The 18701-nt window shown below is 42.9% G+C and overlaps 1 protein-coding gene across 1 annotated transcript in view; it reads left to right on the plus strand.

Moving 5' to 3' along the window:
• The window catches only part of LOC136885438 (papilin-like), a 278513-nt gene that overhangs the window by 23256 nt on the left and 236556 nt on the right, over nt 1-18701 (plus strand). The window contains exon 3 of the mRNA XM_068229110.1: nt 5208-5283. Coding sequence (XP_068085211.1) covers nt 5208-5283 — 76 coding nt within the window. The remainder of the gene's footprint in view (nt 1-5207; nt 5284-18701) is intronic.

The following is an 18701-nucleotide window of genomic DNA, read 5'->3' on the forward strand; positions in this document are numbered from 1 at the left end:
CGCCTCAGCCAACCTCGTAGTAGTTTTCTGTGGCTTCCCGCTTCTTCTCCAGGCAAATGCCGGGATGGTACCTAACTTAACGGCCACGGCCACTTCCTTCCCTCTTCCTTGCCTATCCCTTCCCATCTTTCCATCTCCTACAAGTCCCCAGTTCAACATAGCGGGTGAGGCAGCTTGGACAAGTTACTGGTCTCCTACCCGGTTGTATCTCCTACCAAATGTCTCACGCTCCAGGACACTGCCCTTGAGGCGACAGAGGTAAACTGATTAATAATAATAATAATAATAATAATAATAATAATAATAATAATAATAATAATAATAATAATAATGTTCGGTTCCATGGCTAAATGGTTAGCGTGTTGGCCTTTGGTTACGGGGCCCGCGGATTCGATTCCCAGCAGGGTCAGGAATTTTAACCGGTACTAAAAGCCTTAAGCCATTTTATTTTCCAATGATGATAATAATAATAATAATAATAATAATAATAATAATAATAATAATAATAATAATAATAATAATAATAATGCAAAATCCACACCTTGCTTCCAGTCATTCGACTGGGTCGGGAATGGAATGAATGAAGCCCCCATCTAGCGGCGAGGATAGGAATCATGCCGGCTGCTGAAGTCTGTCGCACTCCACTGGGGAAATGATTAATGAATGACTGATGAAATGATCTTGGAGAGTGTTGCTGGAATGAAATATGACAGGGAAAACCGGAGTACCCGGAGAAATACCTGTCCGGTCTCCGGTTTGTCCAGCACAAATCTCACACGGAGTGACCGGGATTTGAACCACGGAACCCAGCGGTGAGAGGCCGGCGCACTGCTGCCTGAGCCACGGAGGCTATACCAATATACATCTAGGTGGGTTATATTGTTGTTAATATATTTTAAGGAAATCTACTTACTTCTTACTGTAATATTCTTCATTTCATATTGTAGAATGACAAATATTGGCATAATCATTGCTACAACAATTCTTTCTATCTTCCATGATTGTTTCATGTATTCCATGTGATCACGATACATTTACTGTACTTGTAGAGCATTTCTACTCCTATGACTCTGTTTCCACAAACAAGATCCAGAGCTCCGTGGCCTGCACATTGTTTGTCAGGATAATATTTTAAGCGTAATTCAAGTCTCTATGATCTGACATCGTACATAGCCTGTTCGAATCCAGCTGGTGGGAAATCAAATGAACATGAGAATGCTGGTCGGCAGTTTAGGAGAGTAATCGGGAGATAGTAACGTGGCCTTAATTAAGGTACAGCCCAAGCATTTGCCTGGTGTGAAAATGGGAAACCACGGAAACCATCTTCAGGGCTGCCGACAGTGGGGTTCGAACCCACTATCTCCTCTATGCGAGCCCACAGCTGCGCGCCCCTAATCGTACGGCCAACTCGCCCGGTAAACTTTGAGGCTTTTCAGTCCTTCGGACAAATATATAACACTATAGAACAAACAACTGGATCCTGCACTTGGGCGAATAAATGCGGAAGAAGATTATTGAATCGTATGAACAGATATTCTTCCTGTTAGTTTGGTGATTTTTTTTTTTTTTTTGCTCAGGGTCTTGGTACTTTCGATTGTATTAATACACATTACATTCGACACGCAACACTACGAACGACTAGATACTTCTAGACGGAGTTAATTTCAGGAAGGGTGTATGGTCGTAAAACTGGGTTTTATTCACAGTAGTGCCGACCCTAGGTAATTAAGGAAAAGGTCAGGAAATGAGAACAGGAATGGTCGAGAGAGAGATAATGTCATTGGTTTTTACGTCCCATTAACTACTTTTGCGGTTTTCGGAGACGCCGAGGTGCCGAAATCTAGTCCCACAGGAGTTCTTTAACATGCCAGTAAATCTACCGACACGAGGTTGACGTATTTGAGCACCTTCAAATACCACCGGATTGAGCCAGGATCGAACCTGCCAAGTTGAGGTCAGAAGGCCAGTCACTCAGCCCAGAGAGGGAGAGATTTGGCTGACTCCTTTTTTCAAATCTCTTCCATGCACTGACTGCTGTCTTTAAATTGGCAGAGCCAGACAGACTGGGAGAGAAACTTCTGTGTTACCAGCAGATACGTTATGCTTGAACCTCTTCTTGGAGGATGAGACCTATTCCCATCCCAGGTGGTGGACTTATTTAGAAAGAGAGCTCGTCCATTTTCGCTCTTCTCGGAAAGCAGGTCCTCCTTGTGCCAAGAGACGAGCTATACGGCGGTCAGACAGGCGCCGCGAAGGTCCACCAATATTGGAATTATTCATTGAGCCTTCGCCAGTGAGTTGTTTTCTCCACGCACCTTGGACGATCGCTGTTTCTTTCCATCAGAGTTTCTCTTCAAGTCAAGAAGTGTCGAACTTCAGTACAAGACATCATAAATAGTATGATTGTCAATAAAGTCTTCCGATGTGGACCCAGTATTTTTTTTATCAATACCATGTGGTGATGATGTGGTAAGGTCAATGGCAAGGATTCACTCACACCGTAATGTGATAAAAACTTTGTTAGTTTTCGGTATGAATAATTAAGACTCTGTAGCTATCAATTTGCTTTCGGGAGGTAGTGGGTTCAAAATTCACTGTCGGCAAGCCCTGAAGTTCGTTTCCGTTGATTCCCATTTTCACACCAGGCAAATGCTAGGGCTGTACCTTAATTAAGGCCACGGTCGCTTCCTCCGTACTCCTAGCATTTTATTATCCTATCGTCGCCTGTGTTGATGCGACTTGAAGCCAATTGTAAATAATAATAACAAGATTTATTTATTTATTTATTTATTTATTTATTTATTTATTCGTATACAATTGACATGAGACAAAATTACACCTTAAAGTCCGAGCTTTCCAGCCTCTTAATTAAATTTGGATAGAGACTGAACAAGTCATCAAGAAATCCAGAGTAGAGTGTGAATGGAGAGGGCAGCGTTGGACGAGATGTCCAAACGTCTGTTCTTCTAAACTACATTCGCACATTGATGAGCTTATCCAACCCCATTTGTGTAGAAAGTAGTTACAGCAGCCCTGATCAGTCCTTACTCTGTTGGGACGACACTGAAGATACCTTGGTAGACGGAAACTTTTTGGCTTCTTAGTGGGATCAAGACGGTGGGCATTTGTTCCCAATGTTTTTATTACCACTCCTTCTTCTATTATTTAAATTAAATATATCTGCAATAAGTTTCCCTGCGATGACACTTGCCGGTATTCTTGATCACAATCGTTGCTGTGATGGATGGCAGAATTCCTGATGCAGTGGTAAGGAAGGCGGTGCAAAGATTTTCTTGGCCTCCCTCAGAAGAATTTGTTTCCGCCTTAGGTGTGGTGGAGAGATGTGACTTATCACAAGTGACCAGTGACGTGCAGTTGATTTCACATTCCCAGTGTTGCAAGGCATTGTGTCATTTAGTGTTCGTGTCTATTTTCTGTACATGTATACTTTCTAACCAATCAGGTGCACGGGTACTCGGCAGCCGAGTAGACAAGACGAATGACAGTTAGACGTAGACACACCCTGTGGGTGGGAGAGGCAGACGAAGAATTCACCCACGGTGTCCCCTTCCTGTCGTAAGAGGCGACTAAAAGGTGCGACCAAGGGATAATAATAATAATAATAATAATAATAATAATAATAATAATAATAATAATAATAATAATAATAATAATCGTATGGCCTCAGCTACCGTGTGCAGACATTTCGATTTGACGCCATCTGGCTGTCTGCTCGTCAATTTCGACGTTCCGTTTTACTCTAGGACCACTAGATGGCAGACAGAGTAAACTGGATCTCTCTTGGGCGTCTATGGCTGAGATTTAATGAACTTTGTCCAGTAAATTCCAAATGTTTCACCAGAGATCTTTTACATGCCGACATCGTACGACATGGAGTGTCGAATGGACTTTTTTCCGCCCTTCAAAAATCCGGCTACCTCTGCCGGGTTGGAACCCACTATCTTGGGATCCGGAGGCCGACACTCTACCACGGATCCACAGAGGCAGCTGACCAAGGGATGATCAAATTAGAACCATGAGACTACTTGTAATTAGTACCATCACGCAGGGAACACCATGGGTCGCATTTACTTGCGCGTAATACCACTATGTTAGGTACGCAATAGGTGTGTGATCAGTAGCGACAGAGTGTGAATCAGCAGGTGGGTCCTACTGTACCTGTGATTCGTACCCCTATATGAGCGAAACCATGGGATTAGCGACACCATGATTCTGCCTTACCTATGTTCAGTTCCCACTATGTGAGGAATTCCACGGGATAGTACGAGTCCCTGTGGTTAGTCCACTTATGTGAGGAACGCCATAGGTTTGCGTTGCCTGTAAATAGCGCCGCAATGTGCGAAACACCATAGGTCTGTGTTAGATGTGCGCATTACACTACCTGTGAATTGTACCATAATGTATGGAATACCGCGAATCTCCGCTACTTATGATTAGTACCGCAACATTACACATAGCATGGTTCTACTTTCCTAGCGATAAATACCATTATGAGGGGCCGATGACCTGGATTTCGAACCCGTTTCGACTATAAGCATAATTGATTCAGCATCGTGCTATAGAATCATTCCCTTGGTCAGTACTACTACTCTTTTGTACCAGCTTCTGTGCATGTGAGGCACTGTGGGTCGGATACACTGATCGTTTTAAATTCATATCCGTCCATCCATTCATTCTTCGTCCTCACGCTTTGAATTCTGGTCAGTGGAGGGTTTTGGACTTTTAAGTTGTCAGTTCATTTCGTCTCATTTCGTATCATTAGGGGCCAATGACCTCGATGTAATGCTCATTTAAACAACAAACATCAATCAATCAATCATGGAAGTAGGCAGTCAGCAGAGGCTCTTCAGAAGGTACCACTGATGCTTGATGATGCTTGTTGTTTAAAGGGGCCTAACATCGAGGTTATCGGCCCCAGGTACCACTGAGCTTGTTGTTTCTTGGTGCAATTTTATGAGAGTGCTTGGTGAGGTGTTCTTTATAGTTGAGAGTTGTGTCTATAGTGACTCCAAGATACTAATAATAATATAATATACCAAATAAATACGCACCATTTTACAACAGACAAAGTAGTAAACTTCAGCAGAAATAAAAGTGGGTTCGAGATCAACCATCAATTAACATCTGTGTAACTTATACGGATTTAAAGTGCAAGTGTTAAATGACATTTTCCTTGTGTGTTTCAGGTTGCTGGTAGGCACCGGATTCCTACTAGCAGCGGAAGCCAAGATGGCGGGGAGTCAAAGCAAGTATCCACTCGAGGTAAGTAGTCTCTATCTATTCTGGCCCATTAATACATGATTATTGAGTGATCATTCTTTAACATGATGGAATGCAACGACAGGGATTTGTTGAATTTGAACACTCTCCAATCCGCTCTCTGTAGAGGCATTTACCTCTGAGGTTCACTCAGCCTGAGCCAGTAATGAGTATTCTACGAGGTGAATTTTCGGGGGTCAAAAGCAGCCAGGCGTAGGTCAAATCATATTTCGCCACTTACTACCGAGGTTACAAGTAGTGAATGCATTTACTTTCCCCTACTCCACGGACGATCATAACTTGTAGGGGAAATAATAACTAGGCCTCAGCTGGAGTTTACATGCGGTAGGGTGGCCTGTTCATTTCCGTTCCTCCTTTATGCAACAGCGAGTAGTATCCACGCTGAATGTTAAATAACTTCAGAGACCTCAGGGCAACTGGTATTTCAATATATGATGAACAGTTTCCACCTCTACGTACATCGACTCCTTCGTCGTGTGTGCCTGTCATCAGGTCCACTCATTCACACTGCATTATGCCGAATGATATTCTTGGCATACAACTGCAGCAGAAAATGATTCAATGATTCAAACTGGAAATTACAGCAGCAACGTCATGTAAAAAATTCCAGTCAGGCTATTATGACTCATGATACCACAAACACGACCACATCAACCACCGCCCAATTTTCCTGGCCTACAGCAGAGAACATGTATCTCACACCATATTGCAATCTCGCCGTCAAAAAAAAAAACCACTTTCTAAGCCCAGTAACATCAAGCATCTCCACCAAGTGCACTAATTTTAATTTTTAATTTTCTTTTTTTTTTTTTGCTAGGGGCTTTACGTCGCACCGACACAGATAGGTCTTAGCGGACCAACTAAGGGTCCCCATACTTTGAAGCAATTTCCTCGATTGTGCCGAAAGTTGAAGGGCTAAAGGGCCCGAAAAGTTTTAAATTGTGAGTCTAGGATAGCTCTATCAAAATACAAAAGCAAATTTGGAAAACCACTTCTTGTTCTTAATCTGTTTACCCTCAAGGGTTGGTTTTTCCCTCGGACTCAGCGAGGGATCTCACCTCTACCGCCTCAAGAGCAGTTTCCTGGACCGTAAGACATTGGGTCAGAGGTTGCAACTGGGGAGAATGACCAGTACCACGCCCAGGTGGCCTCACCTGCTATGCTGAACAGGGGATTTGTGGTGGGGAGGGGGATGATTGGAAATGATAGACAAGGAAGAGGGAAGGAAGCGGCCGTGACCTTAACCACGGGAAACCACTTCCAGGATGGCTGAGGTAGGAATCGAACCCACCTCTACTCAGTTGACCTCCCGAGGCTGAGTGGACCCCGTTCCAGCCCTCGTACTTTTGAAATTTCGTGGCAGAGCCGGGAATCGAACCCGAGCCTGCGGGGGTGGCAGCTAATTATACTAACCACTACACCACAGAGGCGGACTTCGATAATCACTTCCGGCCTAAATGCAGTTCTGGAAATGTCTAAAATCGCTTGTTTCTTTACTCGTCCCCTTTTTGATTCAAATCATCGCCAAATTAACTTATTTACATATTTCTGTAATGTGTTCCTTGGTTCAGTACCCTCAGACGTTTTTGATTTTTTAAAAAAAAGGACCACACTGAATGTAGTTATAGGGGCTTAAGTGAAACTCCATTGACTCACATTAGCGCTCGTAGCGGTGCTTAAGTGAAACAATTCATTGGCTCACATTAGCGCTCGGAGTGGTAGAAAAAGGCAAACTGCTAATCTTCATTAATTGATCGGAAAACGATGATGCAATTTAAAAAAATAAAGAATATATTCTCATGCTTTATTATATTTCATTTGCCTGAAATTTCTCCAGAAATTGCCTGTTTGATTTTATTATGTTATGCACTGGCGAAGAGAATCAAATATTAATTTTGATGATGGACACCAGTCTCTCAGGCATTTATTTTCAAAGAATTGAATTACACTCTCTTCTGAGCATGTGATAAAGTCCTTGATGGCACTTCTGCATAATTCCTAGGTGTAACAATAGCTTGATTATTGTTTCCTCCCATAATTATGTGTGTATGTATGTTAGGTATTCATCCCGAAGGCTGATTTGATCCTCCACAGCTATGCCAATAGCTGTCATAGATGACCTAGGCATCGCTGAAGAGGCGTATCAGAAAGTGAGGAGTGAGGTAGTTTCCCTTTGCTTTCCTCAGCGAGCCAGACGTTGCTCACATATCAGTCTGCCACGTCCACTGAAATGCTGGCACCAATTGTCCCTAAATTACGTGTGTACTTGGATATTATTTCAACTCTTTCAGATCCACAGTCGGACTCTGTCAGACATTGCTAATGCGCAGTTCAGATCGTATGTTCTTAGACCTACATAACTGTGAGGTTAGATTTCACGTAAATATGGGATGAATTGGCAGACATGCGTAGCGTTAGTATAACAATTTCTCAGTGCAATACTGTCATCTACTATTCATTTGTTTCGCTTTAGACCTATAAGTGTTATATAGAGAAATTTATCTATGAAATAATCTTCCCGTTTTGCAACAATATGGCATCTACTGGCTACGGCATGCACAGCGTCGATATTTAAGGGTAGTTATGTGATTGTGATTCTTAAGCTCTTATTTCTCGTCTCAGCCAGAAACTTCACACCATTTATGTGCAAGGGGGTAAGAAAACAATGTATTTAACTTATCAGATGGGAAATTGATGGGTAAGAAATTTCATTTTTCTGTGGAACCTGTCCAAGAAACCAAGAACTCCATATCCACAAGTGCTTCCCAAAGTATTTTACGATGAAAAAAAAAGTCGCTACCAGTGTAGTTGAGTGAATGACAATATACGATGTATAGATTTACTTCGAACTTGTTCTTCTTTTTCTTTTTCTTATTCTACCGCTTCCCTCACACCTGTGGGTGAGAGGCTGAGAACTGCATTGCATATGTAGTTTTAGGCTCTCTTTGACGGCCGGATGGCCTTCCTGACGCCAACCTGTATGCACAGATGTAATCACTATTACGTACTTCTATGGTGGTTAGTAGTATGGTCTATTGCCTGAAATATAAAGAGGGGAGTGTTGCGACATACTTAAACACTCAGTCACAGAGCCAAAAGAATTAATCAGAAGCAATTAAAATCCCCGACCCAGCCGGTAATCGAACTCGGAACCGACAGTGAGTACGCTGACCGTAGAGGCAAGGAGCTTGACGTACTTGGAGCATGTTAATTCATGAAGTAAATGTCTGTATATTTTCCTCCCATCTTTACAGTATTGTAAATTGGACCTGCAGAGGATGCGAGTGGAACTGAAAGTCGAGTCCAAAAGATGTACGTCGTTACTGCTTGCTTCTATTTACTTAAACCGTGTCGTTTTACTCTCACTATTTCCTTTTTCCTTTTACAATTAGTTTTAAGTTGCACCGGCACATATAATTCGTCTAGCTACGATGGGATAGGAAAGGGATAGAAGTGGGAAGGAAGGTACAGCCCCAGCCCACTAATTACTTTAACGATTTTCGGAACATGTCCCACTAGCTCGGTTGACAAAACGTGCTCTGTGAACCTAGTCGTATACAATTGACTATATGCTATTGTTTCCAGGGAATAACTTCCAATACAACAAAGTATGTACAATTTGTACAATTGACGTAAATATTATCTTTTCTGAGCGATACCATTTTAAAAGAAACAATAGTAAAACTGCACAAACCACGACTTCTAAAAGCAGCTGGGTTAATCGTGAAATGTTTGGCTCCGATTTAGAGAGGTGGTTCCCGATGTTCGTTTAAGTACGAGTTTCAACACTCTATATTTACTCACGCAATGTTCTTCAAAATTACACCTACATACATCGAGGGTTATTTTTTTTGTTTCTGCTATTGGCTTTACGTCGCACCGACACAGATAGGTCTTACGGCGACGATGGGACAGGAAAGGGCTAGGACGGGAAAGGAAGCGGCCGTGGCCTTAATTAAGGTACAGCCCAAGCATTTGCCTGGTGTGAAAATGGGAAACCACGGAAAACCATCTTCATGGCTGCCGACATTGGGGTACGAACCGAGGGTTAAATTTATCACTACCTAGAACTCTCCTTCTGAAAAAAAAAGAAACGTATGGTAACAGGATTACAATATACCTAAAAAAGAAACAACTTTACTTAGAACGGAATGTTTTGTTCTTGTCCGCCTATGTGGTTTAGTGGTTAGTGTGATTAGATGCCACCCACGTGGGCCCGGGTTCGATTCCCGGCTCTGCCACGAAATTCAGAAAGTGGTACGAGGGGTGGAACGGAGTCCGCTCAGCCTAGGCAGGTCAACTGAGTAAAGGGGATTCGATTCCCACCTCAGCCACCCTCAAAATGGCTTTGCGTGGTTTCCCACTTCTCCTCCAGGCAAATATGGCACCTAACTTAAGGCCACGGCGTTTCCTTCCCTCTTCCTTGTCGTTCCCTTCCAGTCTCCCCCCCCCACCCCTCACAAGCATAGCAGGTGAGGCCGCCTGGGCAAGGTATTGGTCTTCCTCCCAGTTTCATTCACAACCCAGTGTCTTACGCTCTAAGACACTGCCCTTGAGGCGGTAGAGGTGGGATCTCTCGCCGAGTCCGAGGGAAAAACCATTCCTGGAGGGTAAACCGATTAAGAAAGAAAGAAAGATGTTTCGTTCTTTAAAGAACATCAGATTCTGTCAAATCACGCTCAAATATTTTTAGAAATGTATAACCATTTATGTTCATTTCTATTTAAATCCTAAATAACTTGAATTTTGGAACTTCCATTAATGAAGTCATCACTGATCTCCATTCTAGCCTAGAGTGTATTCTTTTTCGGTTAGTTTATAAATTTATTTACTCAAACAGACAGAACAGACAGACAGAAGAACCTAACAGTTATAAAAGATTAACTGCAAAACACAAACGGAGGTTACTTCAGCACGCTAGATATGTCCATCAGAGGATATGACTTAGACAGCTCTTACGGCCCCCATTTCATGTGTTGAGTTTTGCTCGGGTTGTTCCTAAGGTTATTCAGGCTTCACATGCTGGCTGATGTCACTGAGTTCATATTTAAGGAAACTCATTTCACGACCATCAGTTTTGGGTTCTTGATACATCTAGTGTTCCAAGTGGAATTCATCCTTTTCGGTATCTCCTGTAAAGTATACACCAGGTGAATCACCTGCTCCTACCAATATTATTTTATGCAAGCTGCAGTAATATGTACGTCCTGAAAACATTTGTTCTTCCAGTACGCACAGAAAACGAGAACGGATACCTTCGTATTTCCTGCCTACATAAAAACTAGAATCTCTTATGCCATAATATTATTAAATAACGTATTTCACTGCGGTGCAGTATAGCGTCGTTCGTAAGAGCCGAACACTATGGTGTGCCAAGCGTTCATGTGATAGGTTCGAGTCAGAGGCATGGATATTGTATTTTTGATTTATTTAGTATCTACTGTCTCTTAATGTACTTGAAATTTCTTCTTGTACGCATGTTTTCAGTGAAAGAATGTGTATATGGCCCTAAGAAGTGTCGGTATGTCATCATACCTCGGATTTTTAGGTGGTAATAGGTTAGAATGCAAAGTAATTTGGTTTGTAGGAAGTGTGATGCAACCCGTTGTACCACAATGTAGGAAGAGTAGCATAAATTCAAGGAGTTCTATAGGTTGTACCCCTTATAGCTATGCATATCTCATAACATAACGGTTGTGCAGTGTAGGTATACTTGTTATTGGCTTAAGTAAGTTTCCATTCTAATCTATCAGTACCTAATAATCCGGACTCTAGTCATCATGGTCGGACGAAGACGGAATAGGTGGTGGTGCGAGGCACCAACCTCACTGACACTTGTCGGCCACGTTAGGATGTTTGGTTTGTCCACATCTGGGCACTCCACTGAATGGATATTCTAATGCGCTGTAGCATAGCCGGTGTTAATGATCTTCATGTTTCGGCTATGACTTGTCGAAGGCAGTCGGGTTTTCCTGGCTTCTGGGTGCAAACTGTTTTTCTCAAACTCCCCCGCAGGAAGACATCTAATGGTGTTAAATGCGGTTATCTTGTGGCCAAGAGGCAGCTCCTCTTATTTCTACCCATTTTCTTGGATATATCTCCTACAGATGGTTACGGACGATTAAATGTCCACTATGGTGGAGGTCCACTCTGTTGAAACCACATCTTTAACGTTCACCATCTGGCAGAAGTGGGAGTTCTTCGAAGGAAACCTAGGTAGCGTGTGCCTGTTAAGTGGGCCTCAAAAAAAGTACGGTTCAATAAGATTCCACACCATATATTCACTCTCCATTGCACGTGATAGGCTGCTTGTCACACCCAGTGAGGATTTCCAGCACTCCAACAGTGCACGTTGTGGCGGTAGGCGGCACCATTATCGTGGAATCGCGATTTGTTCGATAACAGGATTTTTGACAGGAATGTTGCAACATTTTCTAGATTTTCTAACCGCAACTGACAGAAATCCATGCGAGTTTCGAAATCCGACCCTTTGAGCACCTTGCTTAGCTGTAGGGGTGATATTTATGCTCATGCAGTATTTTAGTACAGAAGCCTGGCTTATGGTCACCTGCTGTGTAATTGCCCTTAAACTCCTGTGTGGGTTGATTGGAGCTGCGTCCAACACAGGTATTTTCTCAGATGGTTGGTATCGTTTTAAGTACCCATGACGTTCGTAAACGTCTTTCAACACTGCGGAAAGACTTTGCGGTCGGATCCCATCTGTCCGGATACCTTCCCTGATACAGACATAGCATGTAAAGAATTCTCTATAGCATCCCCGTAGAGAAGCATGAAAACGTATTCGTCCGTGGAGTACTTGGCGAATGACTGAAGCGACATCATTCCGTCCATCTAGCAGTGTACTGTGCGCAGAGCACAAAAGCAATGAAATGTCGTATGGCTTTTAGTGTCGGGATATTCCAGGACGGCTCGCCAGGTGCAGGTCTTTCTATTTGACTACCGTAGGCGACCTGCGCGTCGTGATGAGGATGAAATGATGATGAAGACAACACATACACCCAGCCCCCGTGCCATTGGAATTAACCAATTAAGGTTAAAATCCCGGACCTGGCCGGGAATCGAACCCGGGGCCCTCTGAACCAAAGGCCAGTGCGCTGACCGTTCAGCCAACGAGTCGGATACAAAAACAATAATAGCGGCGTTTTACTTTCTGCATGTGTTACACACCAGAGCTTCATGTCGATATAAAAAGGAATGTTGTTTGAGTCATCAATCCAGAGATGGTGCAGAGACTGGTTTGATGCAGCCTTCCATGCCAGCCTATCCTGTGTTAACCTTTTCATTTCCGCGTAACTACTGCATCCTACATCTTCTCCTATCTGCTTGCCATACTCATACCTTGTTCTACCCCTACCATTCTTACCGCCTACACTTCACTCATAAAACCAACTGAACAAGTCCTGGGTGTTTTAAGATGTGTCTATCATATCTCCTCTTCTCGTCAAATTTAGAAAAATCGATATCCTCTCACCATTTCGATTCAGTATCTCTTCATTCGTGATTCGATCTATCTATCTCACCTTTAGCATTCCTTCGTAACACCACATTTCAAAAGCTTCTATTCTCTTTCTTTCAGAGCTAGTTATAGTCCATGTTTCACTTCCATTCAATGCCATGCTCTCGACGAAAGTCTTCAGAAACATATTTCTAAACTCCTATAGCAATGTTCAAAGTGAGCAAATTTCTTTCCTTAAGAAAGCTGTTCCTTGCTTGTGCTAGTCTGCATTTTATGTCCTGCTTACTTCTGCCATAGGTAGTTATTTTGACTGCCCAGGTAACAATATTCATCTACTTCCTTTAAGATCACTTCCTGATCTAATATTACCTGCATCACCTGCGTTCGTTCGACTACACTCCATTACTTCTGTTTTGGACTTACTTATTTTCATCTTGTACTCCTTACCCAAGACTCCGCCCATACCATTCAGCAACTTCTTTAGACATTCATGTCGATATAAAAAGGAATATATTGCTCGATATAGACCTATGATTCGAACTATCTATACCACTTTCCGTCAATTGCTAGATTACCGTTTGGCCACATGCGCTACGCCACAAATTCTTTTTCTTCTTCATCATCATTTCCCGTTTCCAGCTTTCTGGGTCGGGTTGTGAATCAAGGACGTCTACAGTTTTCTCAACTCACTCTCAATCACTTTATTGGCTATCGTACGATGGGCTCGCCACACCCAAAAGCGTTTTATACCTACTGCCAGGATTCCTTCAGGCTGCCCCTAACATGGAGTGCAAATGATGCTAGATGGACCAATAGTCCTCCTAAACAGCCTTATCTGCCCGTAGACACTGGCCTCTTTAGATTGTACTGGTGTTTATCCCCGAATCCAGAATTGCCTACTCCGCCATCAGTGGCGTATACTAAGGGCTACCAAGGCTATCGGTGAAGCCTAAACCCCATATCTAAAGCACATTATAATGTAAGCATCTGGCACATTGTTCCATGTACAAATGTTGAAAGCAATGGGAAAAAACGACGCACGTATTTCTGAGAGCAAGGCATCGGAGACTGATCTCGCAGCCCAAGCTCTGCGGCCCTCTTCCCTCGACTAGCTGCTTATGTCCGTTACGTGCGGGGACCGGAGAGATAGGTGTGCTAGGCTTCGTTCTACACTTCTTCACCTCATACTTCTGAATTAATTATACAGATAGCAAAGTGCTAGTATTTCACTCCCGTTTGCTTCTACATCCTTGTAGGAAGACACTGCAGAGCGTCTGTCTTACGAGTAATATAGTTTTCTTTTAATAGGCACATCTGCTAAAATGAAATGCAATCTATCAGGTTTAGTGTTCTCCCTTGTGTATGGAATCGAATCCGTGATCATGGGTCTGACATCACCACTGATCTCCCGAGGAAGCTAATAAACCAGTGAACGATGGGTACGACCACTGGTAATGCTGTAAAATTAATTTTATTTAATAATAATAATAATAATAATAATAATAATAATAATAATAATAATAATAATAATAATAATAATAATAATAATAATAATAATAATGGTGCATGGCATCTGTATAGCCTTGGGGGTGACCTGGTGAGGATGATGAAATGAATGGCGAAGACGTCATAAACACCCAGTCCTCAAGCCAGGGGAATTAACAGCACGAGGGGTTGATTCTGAAAATTGAACCGGGGCCATCGGAAAGAGGCAAACCTCTATCCATTTAACCACAAAGCTGGATTTTAATTTGTTATGGACTTTTATTTGCTAAACATTAGGCTACCATCTCCACTAATCAGGTGTTGAAGGATTGACAGTAGCTGAGGCCAGGGCAGTAGCTTGTGAAACAGTCTTGACAACACAGTGGCGATTGGCTGCAGTAAACCTAATTCTAGTGGTAGTCCACGTCTTGATCCCAGCATACGCCACTGTCCGCCATCTCCACCATACTGAAGTCCACCGTCTCCGCCGTAGATGGCGCTGAGGTCTTCACTCGTAACACTTTAGCTGGGACGCTTACCAGATGCGGAGTCCCTACCTGCTACCTCTACGCTACAGCTGTGAGCGACATTTGTATTAAGAATGCTTTAGAACACGCTAACCGTCCTGTTCGCTGGTTCGTACGCTCGCCATGTCACTGTATCGTAGTTTTAAGCGTTAGTTTGTCGTTTTGATGAGGACCTGGGAGGAGGATTCTACGGTTGAATAACACTCGTAAGTGGTGAAACATGACATCCGAGGAACTCTCCATGGCTGTCATATCGAAAAACAACGTCGCCATGATGATCATCGCCGACATCCGCAACGGATAATTCACCACCAAGAAGAAAAAGAAGAAATACCCGTTCACTTGGCACGACATTTGAATACAGTTACATATTAAACAGACATGCGAGAAATGATTGAAAGGATGTCATTTATACAGTCGCATGGTAGGAACAACCGTGTCCAAGATTGTTTGCAGGTTGTGTTTACAGTACGTTAGTAGTATAGAGAATGCTAGAGAAGAAATGCCGGGCTGAGTGGCTCAGACGGTTAAGGCGCTGGCCTTCTGACCCCAACTTGGCAGGTTCGATCCCAGCTCAGTCCGGTGGTATTTGAAGGTGCTCAAATACGTCAGCCTCATGTCGGTAGATTTACTGGCACGTAAAAGAACTCCTGCAGGACTAAATTCCGGTACCTCGGTGTCTCCGAAAACCGTAAAAGAGTAGTTAGTGGAACGTAAAGCAAATAACATCAACTATTAGAAAAGAAATATCGACCACACGACGATATCATACGTTTGTTGGGCTGCAGAACAAAATATTGTCAGGGGAAGCTAATTCTCAAGTACATAAACACAGGATTACTATGCGGGTGTGCCTTTGCTGGGAGGACCTAGTGTTTACAGTGCACTATGCCTTCTGGTATAAGCGAGAGCAATTTTGTTACTCTTTATTGATCTGTCTCAGTCTTATCCTTGGCTTTGACAATATGAAAGTGACTGAGGTATGAGCGATGCTAGTAATGTCATTCCTTATGCAGCCAGTCCCTGCTATGAATGGTGTGAAACTGTTGCTCATAGGGAAGGTTAGTGCATGCATTTCAGTGGGCTTGGCAGACTGATATGTAATAGCAACTTCTGCCTCGGTGTGGAAACTACCTCGCTCCTCATTTCCCTGGTACGCCTCTTCAGTGATGCCTAAGCCATCTATGACAACTGATGGCGGAGCTTTTGAGGATCCAACCAGCCTTCGGGCTGATACTATACATACATACATACATACATACATACATACATACATACATACATACATACATACCATGCGGGTACCATGATGTGTATTTTCAATTAAGGTGATCACTAGAGCCCGGAATTGTATGCGTTAATAGGTTAGAATGCAAACTTACTGAAGCGAGAAGCAAGTATAGTCTACCTTCACTACGATTATGCTATGGGGTTGCATAAGCATTAGGGGTATGGCCCATCAGAACCCTTATACTTTATGTTCTTTCTACATTGCGGGGAAGCCTCCGTGGCTCAGGAGGCAGCGCGTCGGCCTCTCACCGCTGGCTGGATACCGTGGTTCAAATCCCGGTCACTCCATGTGAGATTTGTGCTGGACAAAGCGGAGGCGGGACAGGTTTTTCTCCGGGTACTCCGGTTTTCCCTGTCAACTTTCATTCCAGCAACACTCTCCATTCTCATTTCATAGCATCTATCAGTCATTAATAAATCACTTTGGGAGTGGCGACCCCATCGTACTAACAGCCTATATCTACTTCATTCATTCCATCCCTGACCCGGTCAATGACTGGAAAACGGGTTGTAGGTTTTCATTTTTCATTTTCTACATTGCGGAAGAGCGGGTGGTCGATATTTCCTACTAACCAAATTAGTTTGCAATCTAACCTATTACCGCATGAACATCCGGGCTTTAGTGATCACTCTTTTAACAGATCCTTTTCTTTCCATGACTCCACAGAGGGGATTGAATTTCACTAGGAGCTCAAGCAAATTTCAGCAGTCCTTTTTTCTTTTCTTCTTATCTGAACTTGAAAGGCCAAAGACCCTGTCAGATGCGGTGAGTTACCTGAAGGCTAGCGAGCTGTATGACGACAATATCGCGAGCATTCCGCCAACCTGAAGCGATCCATTCACGACTTGCCAGGGTCGGGGACTCCATGAGTCACCGCCAGGAACGCAGCATGAGTCACCCAAAGTTTCTTGGTTCATTCATTTCTAACCTCAAGCCCGTTTGTTTTTAATAAGCTCGACATTTGGCGATAAACAATCCGAGCACGACTCATGACATAACGAGCCAGTTGTGGTTCAAATTAGCCATATAGGGCTTATGAGCTAGGAAACATGTTCTCTGACTGTGATTTATGATATGAAGTTTATGAAGTCTTCAAGTACTTTTTAGGCTCGTATTATTGCGTGTAAGTCACAACTAACTAGGCTAAAATGTCACCGATATCCTTTCCTGTAACTGAACTTCTCATTTACATTTCAATTCCTATACAATTTATGATGTTCATATATGCCGACGATCTGTTATATACCTGTCACGAACCCACACCGGCTTACTTTCAAGTCCAGAGAATCAGAAAGCCCATAGCTCAACATTTCATGTGTCGAGTCATCAGCTTGGAGGCTGTTGGAATCCTCAAATAGTACCACCGAACCTGATGCCATTATCAGGGCGTACTCAACAACAGGAGGAGTAAGGTAATTTGCTATTCCTTTACCCACTGAGCCAATCAGTGCTACTGAAATACAACTGACCCAATGAGTAACACCTTCACATTATCGAGACGCACAAGTCGTGCTTTGAATGATAACATTCAGCATTGCACCGATTATTCCTCAGCAGCTTCCACACAGTCACAGCAGAAAATGAGATTGGGACTTCAGCAAAAGTTACATACATACATAAACACATTATCTATAGATCGTTGTGCCTTTCAGCGTTCAGTCTGAAAGCCTCTGTGAATTTACTAAACGTCGCCACAGTCCTCTGTTTGCAACTAGTGCTGTGGCCTCATTTAGTTCTATACCTCTTATCTTTAAATCGTTAGAAACTGAGTCTAATCATAGTCGTCTTAGTCTACCTCTACTTCTTACCCTCCATAACAGAGTCCATTATTCTCCTAGGTAACTTATCCTCTTCCACTCGCCTCACATGACCCCACCAGCAAAGCAGGTTTATGCGTACAGCTTCATCCATCGAGTTCATTCCTAACTTTGACTTTATCTCCTCATTCCGAGTACCCTCCTGCTATTATTCCTACCCGTTTGTACCAGCTATCATTCTCGCTACTTTCATGTCCGTTACTTCTAAATTATGAATACGATATCATTACTCCACCCAACTTTCGCTTCCGTAAAGCAAAGTTGGTCTGGAAACAAATCGATGTAAGTTTCAGTCGGGAGCTGACTTTATTCTTACAGAACACTGTTGATCGCAACTGCGAGCTCACTGCATTAGCTTTACTGCAGCTTCATTCAATCTCACTTACTATATTACCATCCTGGGAGAACACACAACCTAATTACTTGAAATTATCGACCTGTCCTAGCTTTGTATCACCAATCTGACATTCAGTTCTCTCATATCAATTTAGTCTTCGAATAGGTAATTTTCATACCATACTCATTGCACCTATTTCGAAGTTCGAAGATATTACACTGCAGGGTTTCGGCGCAATATGCTATTAAGACCAAGTCGTCAGCATATGCCAGACTGCATACTACATTTCCACCTAACTAAATCCCTCCCTGCCACTTTATACCTTTCAGCAGATGACCCGTATAAATTACGAACAGCAAAGGTCAAAGACTACACCCTTGTCTAACCCCTGTAAGTATCCTAAACCAAGAACTAATTCTACCATCAATTCTCACTGAAGCCCAATTTTCAACATAAATGCCTTTGA

This window comes from Anabrus simplex, chromosome 1 (genome assembly GCF_040414725.1).
Source record: "Anabrus simplex isolate iqAnaSimp1 chromosome 1, ASM4041472v1, whole genome shotgun sequence".
In the NCBI taxonomy this organism is placed as follows: domain Eukaryota; kingdom Metazoa; phylum Arthropoda; class Insecta; order Orthoptera; family Tettigoniidae; genus Anabrus; species Anabrus simplex.